This window comes from Anabas testudineus, chromosome 16 (assembly GCF_900324465.2).
Source record: "Anabas testudineus chromosome 16, fAnaTes1.2, whole genome shotgun sequence".
Classification (NCBI taxonomy): Eukaryota; Metazoa; Chordata; class Actinopteri; order Anabantiformes; family Anabantidae; genus Anabas; species Anabas testudineus.
This window is the reverse complement of record NC_046625.1, coordinates 7213023-7229605: the sequence shown is the minus strand read 5'-3', so window position 1 is coordinate 7229605 and position 16583 is coordinate 7213023. Positions and strand designations below refer to the sequence as shown.

The following is a 16583-nucleotide window of genomic DNA, read 5'->3' as shown; positions in this document are numbered from 1 at the left end:
GTAGAAACACTTTCACAACAGACGGAGAAGAAAAGCACAACATAAGGAACAACACGGTCATTCCATGCATTCCTATACATTTCAAACCCACTGACAGGCTGAGACAAAGAACTAAACACCCACACATATGAGGTTACAACACATTATTTAAGCAGAGGAATGTAGTTTATAGGTCAATGCAGTGAGAAATGCACAGATTTTGCATCTGTGGTTTGAAAAAAGTAGGAGAGGATGTCAAAAATGGGAACGACCCTCTCTCAATATGAGTCACATAAAACCACATATCGGACACTTTCAGGACAGTTCTTCTTCGTTCACGAGACTTTAACAGTTGTTTATACTTTGACGCAATGTGACCTTAACAACACATGAGTACTATGTGGGTCAACCCGTAGGTGAACAACGATACACCTGCCACTCTGAGCCAGACAGAGCTGATGATGCCTTTCAGGTGAGAGGCGAACTTCAAGCAGGTGAAGTTTCAATACAGTGTTGCTGTTACAGTGTCAACAATAGTACCCCAACGCCCTACAACACCTTTAAGTTGGAATGACGGCAGTGGTCTGTTTACACAGCCAGTTTTTGGATGTCAGCGTCACAGTTGTCTACAAAGTCAGTGCTCTGTTATGAAAGCAATAATCTTTCGGGCAGAATTACTGTATAAGTACAAAGGACTTTTATCGCTATTCGGTATTGACAAGTACTCACAAATGTAAATGTGTCTGAAAAGAACATGGTATCTGTATAGGATCACCCCACATGTATAACGTAGTACAGTGTGAAACCTTTACTATGTAATGTAAAACTAACTGTTTTCTATATGTTTGCTGTACCCATGTCCAGTGTGGGTTGTTACAGGTCATGTCCAAAAAGTTGGATATAATGGTTGAATATATGAAAATATCTGATTTATTTTTACCAAAGCGCACAATAGCTGTATCATTAGCTGGTGCATTCAATGATGTACAAAGTAAAGCAATCGGTGAGCAGCCCAGGGGTGTCAAGTGTTTGAGGCCATGGATTTATAAAGGGTTACATCATCCGTGGGGTGCTTTATTCCCATAAATGAGGTTAATAGAGAAAACTAGAATAGTTGCTGTTAAGTGTCTTTTCATATATTTGTTCTTGTCGGTGAAGATTCTCAGGTGAAGTTATCTGGAAGTTGAGTTATGGCAGCTGGACTGGGTTTAGAAAACACAGCATACCTGTCTATTTCAAACCCACCAACACACTCAGGCAGAGACTCGTCTACCCCAAAGACCAGACTCCAAAGCACAAGATGAGCAATATAGTGTATGCAGTCCAGTGCAGTGAAGAATGCTCTGAGCTGTACATTGGAGAAACCAAACAGCCGCTACACAGGAGGATGGCACAAGTTCACATATACACAGAGAAGACAAGTAGAGGAAGAGAGAGGGGGCTGAAGGAAGCCTTGCATGTGCAAATCAACACCCCATCACTCAACAGAGGTGGAGGCCTTAGACACAACCTGTCTTCTATTTAACATGCTGCCTTTTCATCAATCCCCAGAAAAATCTGATCTAATTCACACCTGCATGAGGTTGGACACACCTAATGACCCATTTTAGATGATAAGGGGGGTTCCAGAGGTGTGATTATAACATCCTCCCTTTCCATTGTTTCACCTAACAGCCTATACAGGCCAAGTGGTGGAGTGAAACCAAAACTGGAGTACAGATGTGTGGGCTCCAACCAACTATCTTCAGACTGAAGAAGCTACTTGGATGAGTAGTGAAACGTTTCAAACTAACAAGAAGGAAGTTCAGTTACCATTACTCAACTTCCAGATAGGTTTGTTCTAGTTAATGAAAGAAGTCACAATAAAAACGCATCAAGGCAGACATAAAAGAAATCAATGTCTCTTTAATTTACAGTTTCCAAGAACAACAACACCTATTAAAAAAAGCAATATTCCCTAAACAGGTAACCTTTACACAACCAAACATGAATCTAAATCTGTAGCCCTGGATTGTATAGGTATGACCAGTGCACCCATAGCAAGGGACACAAAGTGTGCAATGGTATGGGCAGTTAGCCAAACAGAGATGAATCTAATCCTAGGATACACTGGAGATATTCACAGGAAAACAAAACACAAAATATTATAGGACTAGACATCGTTTCCATTCCAAATAACAGGCCAAACAAACAAGCTAATTATGAACCATGTTGACACAGTTTATATAACTGATTAAATTATCTTGGGCTGAATAAACATTTGCAATCGCCTAATGAAAATCACATCGAAATCTCTACTAATAAGAACAAATTCTTTACAATCCTGCTTATTACTTAAAATTACTATCAATATTATATATCATTTAGCGGAATCCAAGATCAAGCAAACAGCTACTTTAAAGAGTGGAAGTCTCTGACAGCAAAATGTTTCATGAACATGTTAAATATATATTTAGTCTAATAATAATAATAACAGTCTGTTTTGTTGCCAGCTGGTGTGGAAGATGTTGTCCAAAGAAAGACTGCAGAGCATAACCTTTGACCCTGTACAGTTTGGTCCCGTTTGGATAAGGGTCGTGTGTAGAGTGCTGAATTAGATAAACAGTGATCTTTTCAACATGTATTACAGTGTACACAATGGTGCCATTTTAAAGACACAGATCAAAACATGTCTAGTTTGTTTTTCTGTTTTTTTTAAACTCATCATTGACTAAGTGGGCTGCATTTAAATTCTCTAACCAGTATAGTTATTTGATGGTTCATTTGCAAAAGTATCAGGCACAAGCTGGTTTAATCTACAACATATCATTTTCTCTTTCTATTTCAGAATACAAAAGCCATTAAAGAGTAATTTTCTAACAACCCTAAAAGTGTAAATATAGTCATAATGCTGCAGGGAAGAATTTAACTCCCCATATAAACTAAAGAAACCATGTAAATTTTCATAAGAAACAGCAAATCACCCCTACACAGTGCTTCTACTAGTAGTAGGAAATGCAAAAGGAAGTGCTTCAACCTACACAACCATATAGGTCATCTGTCCCTAAACTCTGATAGAACCCATAGGATTAGGTACAAAAAAAACTTGGTTTGATTTAGAAAAAGATCACAGTTTGAGTCAAAAGACAGGCTGCTTATTGCCGTTGTCAAGAGGAGCTGGTATATGGTGCAGGGTAGAGGGATGTCTGGACTGAACCTGTTTCCACTGCACCATGATTCAGGATAAGTGGAAGGGGATTGATGGATTGATATTGTCATGATTACTGTACAATAATAAGGTTAAGGCGTTGTAACCATGCTGGTTGGAAACAACCATATAACAATGTCCAATATTTTTGATGCATCCATCCACCCCAACCCCCTCTTTGTGCAGCCTTTGCCCCTTTTTAATGTCACCTAGGTACTACAGCCATCAGAGCTCGCCTAACAATAAGACGCTGCTATGGGTTGAAATGAGATGCTTGCACAAAGGGCCTTTACAGTTACTTTTTAGGTGAGGACAGTCTCAGCAAATAGTTTTGTCAAGTCAAAGTGAGTGTCCTATGTTGAAATTAAACATTAAAGATTTCCTGGTAAAATCTCAATAAAACATTTTTATTCTACATTTTTCAATCCATTCACGACAAAGAAAATTAAGATTTTCAGCAGCTTCACTGCTCAAGTGTTCTCTCCATCAAATTTTCCTTCTTTATGGTCCTGTTTCTGCACTTGATCCTGTGCACCACCTTGCTCTCCATTGATGTGGAACTTGTCACTGGCCGGTTTGGGGCCGTTGGTGTTGGAGCCACCAGTGGCTTTGCGAATGATGAATCGAGCCCTTCCACGCGTAAAACTTCCCCGTCCTCGCCCTCGATTGTCCATCCACTTACACTCGGCCTCTACATCTCGGTCATCGTGCTGGAAGGAACAACAAAAAAATAATGTGAGAAACCAGCAATTGTAAAAACTACAAACTGAATACATTAAACTAAACTACAGGCGGAGATCCACCCTACCAAGTAGTATTTTTTGCTCTTGGGAGTGTACTCCGGGTCCCAGTCTTCACTTTTTGGGAGAACTTCCTTGTTCAATGGGTTACTATCTGAACTGTTTGCTTGACAGTTGCCCTTGTTCCAGCTTCTTCCACGAATTCGTACTTGCTGAAATTTGAGAAAAACGCAAGGGATTGAAAAAGAGCAGAATCACTGACACTGACAAATCAGCGAGTGAGAAATCAATGTGCAGTGTAGAAGCCACTGCTCCACACCACACTCCTACAAAAGACAGACATTTTATGAACACCACCAACCCAACAACATGAGTTAAACGTACAAATCCTCCATGTGGCCTTCCTCTTTCGGGTCCTGGTGTCTCCCTTTCACCCAGTTGGACTCTGTTAAAGCCTTTATCTTGCGAGTCAGATTTGTCATGGGGTGAATCTTCTTTTTCATACTTTGAGGAAGTGGAAGACGAAGATGAACTGGAGCGAGAGCGTTTCTTCTTTTTTTTCCTAAAAGAAAAAAAATGTATATGCAAAATCCATCTTACCTGTTTACAATGCAGGGTAGATTAATAACAGTATTCAACATATTTGTAGATGTAAAAACACAGTATAGGGCCGTTGCACATACTTAGATTTTTTGTGACATTTAGAGTACTTTTCCACAGATCTCTCTCTACTAGAATCTGGGGAGTCCTCCATTTTTCTTCCCTGATCCTGATTAAAATCTCTTTCATGGATGGAATATTTTTTACGGCGTTCAATGTCCAATCGAAGGTCCATTGGGTCACCCTTCATTTTTTCATCTTCAGCATCCTGAGCAAATAGAAACAGAACAAAACGTCGTGGACAGACTTTGAATTAGCATGTAGATGCTATCACTGTTCTCTGCCAAGCTGGTTTGTAAATTAATAGTGAGGTCCATGGTCAAATGGGGGGGGAACCCCAGAAATCTGTCAGTTGGCATGAATAAAACCAAGCCATTCTGGAGTGAATCTTCCAGTGCAGGGCCAAACTAGTAGCTTTGCATGTTTTTAGATTTTCTTATTTTATTTTCTGCCGTCAATGGGGCTATTTAAATATGGTATGAAAGTCAACTTACACTTCCAGCTAATTATTACTATCAACATTGAGCCAGGCTTTTTTGTAACATTATTTGCACGGTCATGCATAAAAAGGCTGTGTTTTGAAAACCTCCTCATGTGGGACATGTTAAGACATGATAGACATCTGAGACTGGAAGAATTTACTACTCAGTAGCACCATAATAACCTGGTTATTTATCTAACTATTTTAGCTTGATCATCATAATTCTGCAACAAGAGGTTGTCTGACAAACGTTATTCCTTTCGATTGAATACCACTGATTAAAAATACCACTTTTTATGCATTGAAGCAGTTCTCTTGACAAACAATTAAATATAAGTTGTCATTTTTTTTGTTATATTTAATTATTTATTCTTGTGTTTTGTCTTTTGTATATGTTCCTCTCTTACCATCTGCCATCCACACAATGTAAATACATTATAAGCTGTATTGTGTTTTCATTCTCAACAATTTTGTTGTCAACTGTAAGTTGATTATCATACCATGAACTGCCACCATTGGCTGCAGAGATTGTAGGAAACCATCTAAAATGTGTATGATTTCAGAGCTAGTTTGTGTTATACACTGTATAGGCTTTTAGCTATGACATGCAAAACCACCAGTATGGTTCTTTAACAGAAGGTACAATATTTCATGCTAATTGGAGTTTACTTGATTATTAGTATGTATGCTTCATGTTCATAAATGCTTGACCATGTTTCCATGCACATCAATAAAGAAATACTGTGACAGTCAAAAAGTTAAGCATGTCATGTAAGCACGTGTGCATAAAGTGCTTGCTGTTGCTTATTTCCGTTCCTTATTTTTGCAAAGAATACTTACGAGGACAACTGCTTAGAGTCCTTTGAACAGCTTGGGCATAGTGGCTTCCATTTCTGACCTTATTTGTTTCATTAGCCTTGGTCAGGCGTGTGCCCACAATATAACCAATTCACCATTTGTGAAGGCGTTTTAACAAACAACAAAGTCAAAGTGCCTTATTTTGCATTTGCATTTTCTTAGACTTTGAGCATCTCCCATCAAGGAAAGCCACAGGCTTTAAGAGGTTGCAGTCTAAAGGCATCTGGCTTGCTCACTTGTTTGCTTTGTTTTTCCAACATATTTTATACTGCAAAATGTTCAGTCACCTTATAAGTGCAATCCTCTGAGCTTTTCATCGCCTCAAAAAGTTGAGAGTGTTTCTTAAAAGCACTTGGTGAAACATCAATTCTCCTGTGAAAAAGAAACACAGTTAACACAAGACGGTTAAATGCTTATACAGTAGTGTGGAAACCACAGTATGGGTGCCAGTGCAACAAACTGAGCTACAGTGAACTGCAGAGATGACACAACATAGACAAAGAAAGAAAAAATGATGGCAAAATAAAACTGACCTCCACCGAACATGAGAACAAATAAGCCAAGATAGTCTGTTGATTTTCAGGTAGGAAAGGTGAGAAAAATACCTGAAAGCTGTTAAAAGAGGAGATGAAGCCACAGCACACTGAAGGTGAGAGGGTCACTCAATAGGCGACTCTACCTGTGTATCTCTGGGCTTTTTCTTGACGTCATCATTTCCTTCTCTGCAGCTCGTCGTTGGTACATGGTGAATCGCTCGTTTAGAGTCATGCCAGGGGATGGAAAGTGTTGGGCTACGGGGAAGAAACAGCAAGAAACATACTCTAAGGTTATCCAGTGTGTGAACCCATTCATTAGATCACTGTAGAAAAAGTGAAGCAAATCAATGAGAACAACTGTCACGAAATGGCTTGCAGAGCGAAGACTCACATTTAATGTGGTGAACAATGGCGACAATGTGTTGAGCAAACAGCTCAGAGGGACACCTCTTTAAATGAGCAGCCTGAACATGTTGAAAGATGGAGCGAAACTCCTGATTCTTTTTTGAGGACTGCACAAGGTCCTGAGACAACTGTCGTTCCTCAGCTAAAATGTCTGAACAGCTGAAAAGACAAAAACATTTTCTTTAATCTTTTGTTCTTGTCTTCATCTTGACGACACAGTAAAATGTTCAATGAAAACTTGAGACCCTAACCCTTGAAAAGAACTGAATTCAGCATTGTGATGCTCACCTTATCAAGCTATCACCAAGAAAATCCATTCTGACATTAAATTTAGCTTCCTGTTTTCTTGAGGACATGGGAGGTATGTCCTCTCCCTTGATCATAAATGTCTCCCTGTCAGAGTTCTTCCTTGGCATTGGTGTAGGAGATGGGATGGAGGGAGATTTTGCCGCCTTCCAGGCTTTACATGCCACGTCTGGAGACGGTTCGTCAAGATTTCCTGCTAACTCCCTCTTGGCGAGGGCAGTCGCCATGGCCACTGTATCTTGCTTTTGACTAAGATATACGTCCTCTGCTGTTAGGTCGAAGTTGCTGTTGGCTACCTGTGAATAGGCTGCATTCTGCCATTTGCCAAAACACAGTTCTCGGGTCGAATGAGGGACCTTGCTCTTTGGCTTAGAGAAATCGTCTCCATTGTGCCAATCCTTGTGAAGTGACTTTAAATGAGGCTTGATGATCGTCTCGTCCCCTTCCTCCACATGAGCAGACCGAAAAGGAGATGCTTTCAAAAAGCTGTTCAGAGACACTCCGCCATCAATGTCCTCTTTGTACTTCCTTGACACTGAGTCAGAGGTGACTGTAGATGCTTTGCCATTTACTTTCCCTTTCTCCTTATCCACATCATTCGATACTGTGGTCCTACCATTTTCCCAAGCAGATGTAACTTTTTTATTTTGCTCCTCCAAAAACCTAAATGATAATAAAGAAATGAAGAGTTGGATGCAGCTTCAGAGACAACATAACAATGACATATTGGATTCAACAAAAATTATATAACTTTATTTAACTTTAATATGAATGTCAGATAAGTACTTTATCTATTTTATCTTTAAACTAAATTATGTTTAGTAAGAAAATTATCGTATTTCATTATGTCAGCCACAGTTGACACTCCAATGCAAAGCCAAGGAAATAAAACTATTGTGCAATGCCATAATGTTGTATCTGTATAAGGCTAAAACAGTGTTTTTGAGAAAAGTAAAATAAGCCTTACTTTCTGAAGGCAATGGAGATTGCAGTTTTATCTCCATCAGGGAAATCCTCATTGGAAAAGAAGTCAAAGCTGGAAAGCATTGGATTGAGACCTTCATGTATGGGTTTTTTTGTTGAGGATGAACTACATTGCATCTGCCAGGAGGGGGCACCATTGCTTGTGTTGTTTGTGTTTTTAGGAGAGGAACTAGCCTGGTTAGTAGTTTGGCTGTTCTGACCAACAGTAACAGCAGAATTTGCCAGAGGACTGGTTGTCTTTGGACTGCTGTTGCAGTCTGTCAGGCACTGCCAGTTCCCCTCAGTTTTCCCACTGCCTTCTTTAGCATCTCCTGCCAAAACCCCAACAAGCTCCACTGGCTTCTCATCTCCCTCCCCGCCCTTTTGGACCTCCTTTGCAGCCGAGGGCTCCACTTCTGCATCTTTGGAGTTTTGGTTTGCCAGCAATAAGGCTGGCCTACATTTGGGAGAGGAGGAGTGTGAGGAGGAAGAATGCTGAGAGTGTCTGGATAATGGCGAGGAAGATCTGCCAGACTGGTGTGACTGACCGTGAGGCGGGCTTCCTGAGTGTTTCTGGAGACTGCGCAACCGTCCTCGTGAACTGTTTTGCTGCTGTTGCTGCTGCTGCTGTTGCTGTTTTTGAGGGTACTGCTTGTAATTCTTCCAGTTGGGGCGGAAGTTGTTGTTGTTGTTATTGTTGTTGTTGTAGCCTCCACCACCACGCTGGTAACGTCCACGAGGAAAGTAACCACGGCCGCGGCCCCTGAAGTTGTATGGCCTCCGGAAGCCGCGCTGGTAGCCCCGGAACTCCCGGCTATTCTGGTATCCTCTCGGATATTTCTTATCTCGGTTATAAGATGGAGAACGAGATCTTGACCGTGAGCGAGACCTAGAGCTATGAAAAAATTAAGAGGATAAAAGAGGCACACAGTTAATTACCAGATGAATTATGTTAATTATTAGATAACAGCGTCCATAATTATCACATAAGTGAAAACTTTGATTTAAATACAAAAAAGAACTGTATGCAGAACTGAGCACAGTCTCCAGACCTGTTCTGTCAGGCAAAATAGTGGCCCAGCAAATGGAAAAAATAAAACACAGAATGCACCAAGCGCAGATGTAGCCAGCTGTGAAATATAAACTGAAATTGACACAACAGTTGTTAATGTAATAACGTAGGCGACAAAGTTGAGAGAGGCCCCCAAAGCAGCATGGGAAATTTCAGTGTGGTTCTCAGTCAGGGCACACGGTGAGACTTGTCCACATGGTGGCACTGCTGCACTTCTTATTTAAAAACAGAAAAAAACTATAGCACAAACCTTTAAGATAGTCTTCATATTGTAACTATTATACTATGTTTTCCGTTTCAAATGAATCATTCTGTCAGCTCAACAATCTATCCCTAAACCTCACATTTCAACACAGTGCCCACAACTTTCCACTGGCAGTTTGAATGAAGTAAATCTAGTACTGACATCAACCTACATATACTTTTTTCTACAACCAGGCTGTATCTTCATCATTTTATCCTTAACTTTCAATGAATAATGTAATAAAATCTTAATATAACATGAATGCAATAAATGCAATGCAACGTCTTTATTAAAAATGTACACATGCATATAATGTTTACATGGTATTGCACAACAATAATCTAAACTGATAAAAGTATTACAATACTGCGTGTTAACAAACTCTTAAAACAAGCTTAAGACTCACCTAGCGCGTTTTTTCATTGGAATACAGAGTGATTTAAAAAAGGCAGCGCACTAAGCAGCACTGCACACTTACAGTGCGAGACAGACACTGCATCTCCTCTGGCCAACTCTGGTGGAGCGGGGAGTCACATGGACCATATAAGGGGGGAAAAAAATCAACTCAAATCCTTTGACTCTACGTCTGCCAGCCACAAAGTCTGACCAATTTAGAGAGGTTTTGTACACTATATTTAATTGATACTATCATACTAGATTGAGATTTGAAGACACATTATACCAGAGTTTCTGTTATTCGTGTGATAATTTAAATAAAGCGCTGATCCAAGTGTGACTGACACCACATCTACTTCTGTGGTCCTTACTGACTATGCTGAAAGTGTTGAAAGCTGCAAACAAACAACAGGAAAAATCTCCACACTGGAACTGTTTCACTGGTTTTAGTTATTAAATTGCTTTGCCCGGGCATCTAGGCAAATAAATAATTTCTATGTGTGTGCAGGGAAACATTTGGTGCTTTTTTGTGTGTGAATTTCAGTTTATATACAACATTTTAAATCTCTGAATTCAGACTAGCATGGTTCCAATGTGACCACAAACTAATCTGTTGTCAAGGTGGGTTGAGGAAGAGTAAACCAATAGATTCTTTCCATGCGTCTTCTTTAAGCTAATTTTAATATGAACTGCTGCACTGCCAGGAAATGAGCTGCATTGCCTTTTTACTGCCCTGCCACAGTCAAGTCATTCTGCCAGAAACAGCAGAGGTATCAGAGTGAAGGCTTGTTTCTTTGCCAAATGCACGTCATAGCCTGCCAGCAGATATCTACAGTCAAGTCATTTTTCTTTAAGCAAAGCAACAAACAAATGCAATCTTGATAGGCCTGATAAGAGTATTTTCATATTCTCAAGCCACCTAATATGTAAATATTTACTATATGATGCAAAGCACACAAGAACTTACATGCAACTTAATTTATTTAAATAGTATATTGCATGGTCCCTCCTTTTAAGACAAGTTAAAATGACAGATATATTTAGATTAAAAAAACATTAATATGTGCTCTATACTGACTGACACTTCAAGTATCAGTTTGAAACCTAATTTTAATAGAATAGATCTGGCAGCACACTTTATTGCAGTCAAAGGCTTGGGATGGAAATAGCAAAGCTGTAACAGGGGCCAATCAAGGAAAGTAAAGTTGCTCTTATCTCGACTCCCAAAATACAATACAGCCAACAAAATGATGGTCCATAAAATAGAGTTTACCTGTAACGATGCTTCCTGGACCTGGACCGGGACCTGGAGCGACTTCTGGAGCGGGACGAGGACCTCGAGCGGCTTCGAGACCTCGAAGCTGATTTTGTGGATCTGGACATCACTGCAGCCAGTCCACGTCTAACTGTCACACACACACACACACAAAAAATAAAGTTGAGAGTGAGACCAACTTATATTTTGAAAAGTGTCTGAAAGCAAACGGTTCACGTAAAATATTAGCTCTTCGATCACCTCTTCACGCGCAGAGTAAATATAAATCATCATCAGTGAACAGACGAACGAGCAGTTAACAGAGACGTAAGAAAACTGAGAGTCTAAACCCTATGAAATAAAACATCCAACAGTGATAAGCCATCCAAGGTGCACTTCAAAGGCCGTCTTAATGGAAAAGTTGAGTGAAGAAATGGAACAGCTGCGAAAGGAAGAGGCAAGATGTATTGATGTAGTGCATCCAAACAGAACCAGTTTTATTTAGTCACTGATCATTTGCATAGAGGGCAGTCTTAGGTCTGTCATCGGACATCCACATATGTGCAAACTATAAACCCTAACCCTACTGACAAAAAGATTCAGTATCAGGAAGAACATTTATGCATATTATAATCTGTGAATCAGCAAAAATAAAACGAATGTTGTTCTTCAGTCGCTGTATCTGCAGCTTTCAAATAAGAATCTAAGGCTGTATTTATTTGAATTGACTCAGTCTTCTCGTATCCCCACATTTAATATTTTAAAGAGATACGCAGTATATCTTCCATTTCATTAACCTTTGGGAGTTCCACCAACATTGACAGGAAATGGTACAAAGAGAGAAGAAAGATGTCTTAAAATATTTAGCATATATATTTTCAGGAAGTATTTCAAGCCCATATTATTCTTTGTTTGTCAAATAAACAGAAGTTACTGTAAATCAAATGCCGCTATGTGCAATTCGTTACTAAACAAAACAAAATGTAGACACAGAAAATTACAAATGGCCTAATTTGGACTTTTATGCTTCTGATGTCATTAATGATTAAAATATTTTTTTCTGTTAAACTTAAACCTGAAAAGACCAATGTTAAATAACAGGTATTGTCCTCTGTAGCTATGTTACCAAATCACATTTGCTTATGCTAATAATCTGGTATTAATCTGTTATCAAATACTCACCGTGAAGGGCATGTGCAGTAAACCGAGGCCTTGAGATACTTTTAACTTCAAAGGATGTTTGTTCTTGAATCCCACAAAGCTTCACTTATATACACCAAAAAACTATTAATACAGTTGGATAATAAGTGCGCATGTAGTTCTTCCCAAGGTCCACAGGGCACTATCTGTGACATATGATCCTTGGAGCACAGTAAATGCCAGGGATCAAATAATTGATCCATCATCATAAAATTCATCTTCAGGGATTTTGAAAGGAGGAAATTGCAGACTACACGCGACAGGGATTTCAAAACCTCTGCACGCTATCACAAGGTGGTCCTGGCTACTATTCTGGAGAGCGCTGCTATGGACCCATCTTCCACCAGCCTCCTCCTCGTGCTCTATGAACTTCCCACTCTCATCATTCCTAGCAGCTTGTTGTTTCTGGCTTTCAGAGAATAATTTCCTGAAGGTCCACCCTTAACAGACCATCACTTTAACTTACTGTGCACTTTTAAAGAACGGCATTCAGACATGTCCCTTTCCAGCACGTGATGGCTAAACAGTAAACTAAATCATCTGTGACAACCTTCTTAATTTAGCCTCATAGATGAGTTAAAGCTGGCCTTGAAGGTAATTTTAAGAAAAAAATGTCTGTTTCAGATGTTTTGAAGAAACATCTGGAAAGGATTCAGCAGAAACTAAACCAAAGACTTCCCCAACCAACAGAACTAATTCATTATCATATGTAGTATAATAGTGTGTGGGAATAAATGCAAAGCACCGCGTTGTTATTAGAATTGAAAGGTGGGAAGTCTTTCGATGGCCTCTCTTAGAGCGCCTGATTGATAACCAGCTGCAGCTGTCCCTCCTACACAGTGTGTGGTCGGCAGCTTAATTACTAAGATTTCAGCCTCTTGAGAAAATCTGTGGAAAGCTTAGTCTTTAATCACTCGTTACTAGATCTGAGCACACCGATACTGTTACTGAAACACAAAGGCACAATTTGCCATACTTGTGAGGACATTTAGTTGTTTTCTCACCTTTACCACACACCACACAAACCTAAACGAATCAGTTCTCCAGCCTACGTAAATATAAGTGTTAACCACTGAAATCACTTGACATGTGTACCAAAGACTACCTCTTATAATACACACTGCCACGCAGTATCAAGAAAACACCTTTCCCGGTTTAGTCAAACTAAAAACTTCCTGGTTTCAGTCTCAGAGTTTTGTCACTGGGTGTTCTTGTTATTGATTATCACATTCTTGAATCGCCAGGTGTAAGATTTGGGATAAACAGGTCAATCATTTTAAAGATGATTAACCAAAAAGTAATAATCTTGAAATAGTTTGACTGGTGTCCTACCAGCTTTGTCACCTTTATTAAAAAAAAAACAGGAACAACACAGTTTTAACAGGAACAACATGCAAAACAACAAAAAAAGGGGCAGGTCTTGAACATAAAAAATAGCTACTGTAGATTATGGCAGATAGATAAACACATGCATAAGAGTTGAGAAACACGCACACACATTTGATTAAGAGCACCCATAGAGCAGGGAGTGACAGCTGTGAAACCTTCATCAGCAGTTTATCTCATGTGATGGCAAAAGTAGCTCTGATCAACAATGGTCTGGCAACTTGATACGTAGCTCAAAGCGTATGAGGAGAAACACTCCACTCAATCAACCGCCCTATCATTAAGACTGAGATGCCACAGAGGCAGCTGGAATCACATTTGCTATCTATACGTGCCCCAGAGACACCCTGCTTGCTATTTCAGAAAAGCCACAGCAACTGTCATTGGCACAGTCATTGGTTACTGAAATGTGACAGCCCCTCTTAGTATTCCCTCACGACTCCTCACATCCTGAGACAGTTGATGCAGAGCAGACGAGATAGACGAGACAAGATAAACCTCACAACTGTTTCCTTTGCTTATTAAATCAGAAAAAGAAAAGACTGTTGAATAGCTTCCTTCACTCAGTGATGTGTGAATGACTATTAGCTTCCCTTGTTTGACTTCATGGAGCTACTGTAACTGTTAGAATAACAGATGGGTGACCTCATGCAGGGATCATTACAGACAGACATTATTCTTTGCTAATCACTTAGCGTGACAGATGAGAACACTAATTGAGCTTGGCCACATGTTTAAAACACAAGTCAGTCCCAGCAGTGTCTAACTTTTGGCTAAGCAAGGCTGTCTCATATCAGTCTATTCACACCAGAGTAGTCTGTTCTGGAGGCATCTGTGCTACAAACATCATCACTTAAAGCAACTGTGTGATTTCCACGATAGGTATAAGGCTTCCTTTGGCTGGAAAATGGCATACAGCAGAGTGTCACTGAGGCATTCTCACACTGACGTGCTTCTCGGCTGTCTGTCATCACCACGTTTGTGGAACTCTGCTGCATACAAGAGGGAACTCAACAGCTAAAGGTCCTCTCTATTTTGGTCAGTTGGAAACAGCTTGAAAAATGAGTTGGAGTTCTAAGGTATATTTCCAAAATGTGCACACTTTTCACTTGTGCTGTCCTTCCTTCCTTAAAGTCTGTGCCCAAAGCTACAGGCACACATGTTTATGTTGTTAATTGTGAGTGGCATGTTGAATAACCCGAAATGCTTTCATTTCTACTGTAGAAGCACCAGATTCTTTCATTTGCTCTGTGCGCAGCTGGTACCAATAAAGCTGCATTCAGAAATGAGTATTTTCATTATTTTTTTCTTTTTGTCTGTAATGAAAAGGCACAAATGTGAGCACCACCTGGAGTATGTCAGTGTCAACCCAACTTTAGTCCACAAAGACATGGAAAGATGAATCATATCCTCAAAAAAGAAAGTGGAAACGATTCTAAAATATGTTGTACCACCACTTAAGGACACGCCAGCTTACTCAAATGTGGGCACACCTTTTCATTGTGTGTACATTTAGTGCGCTGGTGTTTGTTAAAGAGGACGGACCTCAACCAGCATCCTGTAGCTCAGCAGGAATTTGTGTGATAATTACTGATTGCTTTGAATGTAGAACGAGATTCCAAGTTGAACCACAAAAACTGCTGGATAAGCACTAACAGGAAACTTGTGATATGACTTGTTTGGCTTGATTCACTAATGTAGAGTTTTACTGTAGGTGGAGGAGCAGTTTAGTGCAACCTACAATCACAACAGTCATTCAGGCTAACCATTAAATTCAGCAATCACACTGCTGGTCAAATTAAACGACTCGTTTTACAGACGACCCCATTGAACCCTCTGGTGGTCCAATCTTAAAATAATGTTTCTAGGTACTCTTCGATACTTAAACAATGACTAATACTCTTTTCATCTGAGCTAGGAGAGGTATTTTCAAATGACATCAGGGAACTTTAAATAAAAGCATTTCAAAGACAGGGTATTCATGTCCTGGATGGGATGAACAGCGCATCCTCCGGTTCCTAATGTGCATCAAATGCGTAACGACGCATCGGTTAAGTGAAGGAAAATAAATCAATGAGGACGCCACGCTTATCACACGAGACCATTCAAAACAATGGCTCCCTCTGAAGATGCAATTATTTGGTCTAACAATGTATTAACCATAAATTTACCAGTGTGTGTCCAGAAATGTACATGTGAAGCTGGATTTGGCGGCAAATATTATTTTACGCAGTAGCATTTTGGCATCAATGATTTGCTGCGCAACTTCCCATTTAACCAGTCCGCCTGTTTACAGCGTGGCTCTACTGATAATGTGTCATTTTCTTAACATTTATTTCCGGACCAAAACAATGAAAAAGTACACAACTCACCGGTCGACGCGCTCGTCCACTGTGTGGCGTCACATTCAGGCACCGCGGCGTAAAAGTGCAGGAATTAGAAAAGACGAATCGTCCCCGGTCTTCTGTGTGTCAGGGCTGTTGTGGCCAGCTTATGTCAAATGTGTGTGGAGTGTGTGTGTGTGGATGTGTGTATGCGTCGGCTGGAGCCTGAGGTCTTCAGAGACAGGGGGTGTGACTGCACCGTGCGGATCAGAGGCTCAGGTTTCCTTCCGCCTTCTCAGGCGTCTGTCAAAACTCATCGGTTCGTGAACGGGAGCTCAGCGAGAGGCGTCCTGGAAATACAGTAGGATAATGGGTCTGCTGTTCCCTAATAACACACCCTTACTGAAGTCTGATAATCCCTGACGAAAACCTGATTTCTACTGGTAACAGCTATGAGTATACAGCAGCTACTGCTTCACACACTGTGGTCTCACTATGGACTCACTCACTCACTCCTATTTGCTTTTTAATTCATATTAATCACTTTACACATGTTGGCTGGTCACCAGCTCTTAGTGGGCAGTGCACTCA

At 40.2% G+C, this 16583-nt stretch overlaps 1 protein-coding gene across 3 annotated transcripts; it reads right to left on the bottom strand.

Annotated features, from left to right (window-relative positions):
- Positions 1-1864: 1864 nt before the first annotated feature.
- On the bottom strand, positions 1865-16342 carry thrap3a (thyroid hormone receptor associated protein 3a). Of its 3 annotated transcripts, none has more exons than XM_026372395.2 (11): positions 16041-16342; positions 11101-11233; positions 8120-9010; positions 7135-7815; positions 6833-7005; positions 6585-6696; positions 6193-6277; positions 4590-4774; positions 4291-4468; positions 3975-4118; positions 1865-3876 (listed from the first exon to the last, which is right to left on the bottom strand). In XM_026372395.2, exons 2-11 carry the CDS (start codon positions 11208-11210, stop codon positions 3637-3639), a joined length of 2799 nt encoding a protein of 932 aa, XP_026228180.1. In that variant the 5' UTR covers positions 11211-11233; positions 16041-16342; the 3' UTR covers positions 1865-3636. The 3 variants fall into 3 exon arrangements, with proteins under 3 accessions (XP_026228180.1, XP_026228182.1, XP_026228181.1); XM_026372397.1 differs by having other exon boundaries at positions 3637-3876; positions 11101-11229; XM_026372396.1 differs by lacking the exon at positions 16041-16342 and adding an exon at positions 11344-11535 and having other exon boundaries at positions 3637-3876.
- Positions 16343-16583: the final 241 nt, after the last annotated feature.

What these genes read in the sequence shown, in the direction of transcription:
- thrap3a (XM_026372395.2), bottom strand. Translation starts at nt 11,210, where the DNA reads ATGTCCAGATCCACAAAATCAGCTTCGAGGTCTCGAAGCCGCTCGAGG. An exon ending in CTTGGTGATAGCTTGATAAG is followed by an intron (nt 7,006 to 7,134) that starts GTGAGCATCACA and finishes TTGTCTTTTCAG; the next exon opens with CTGTTCAGACATTTTAGCTG. An exon ending in CATTGTTCACCACATTAAAT is followed by an intron (nt 6,697 to 6,832) that starts GTGAGTCTTCGC and finishes TCTTCCCCGTAG; the next exon opens with CCCAACACTTTCCATCCCCT.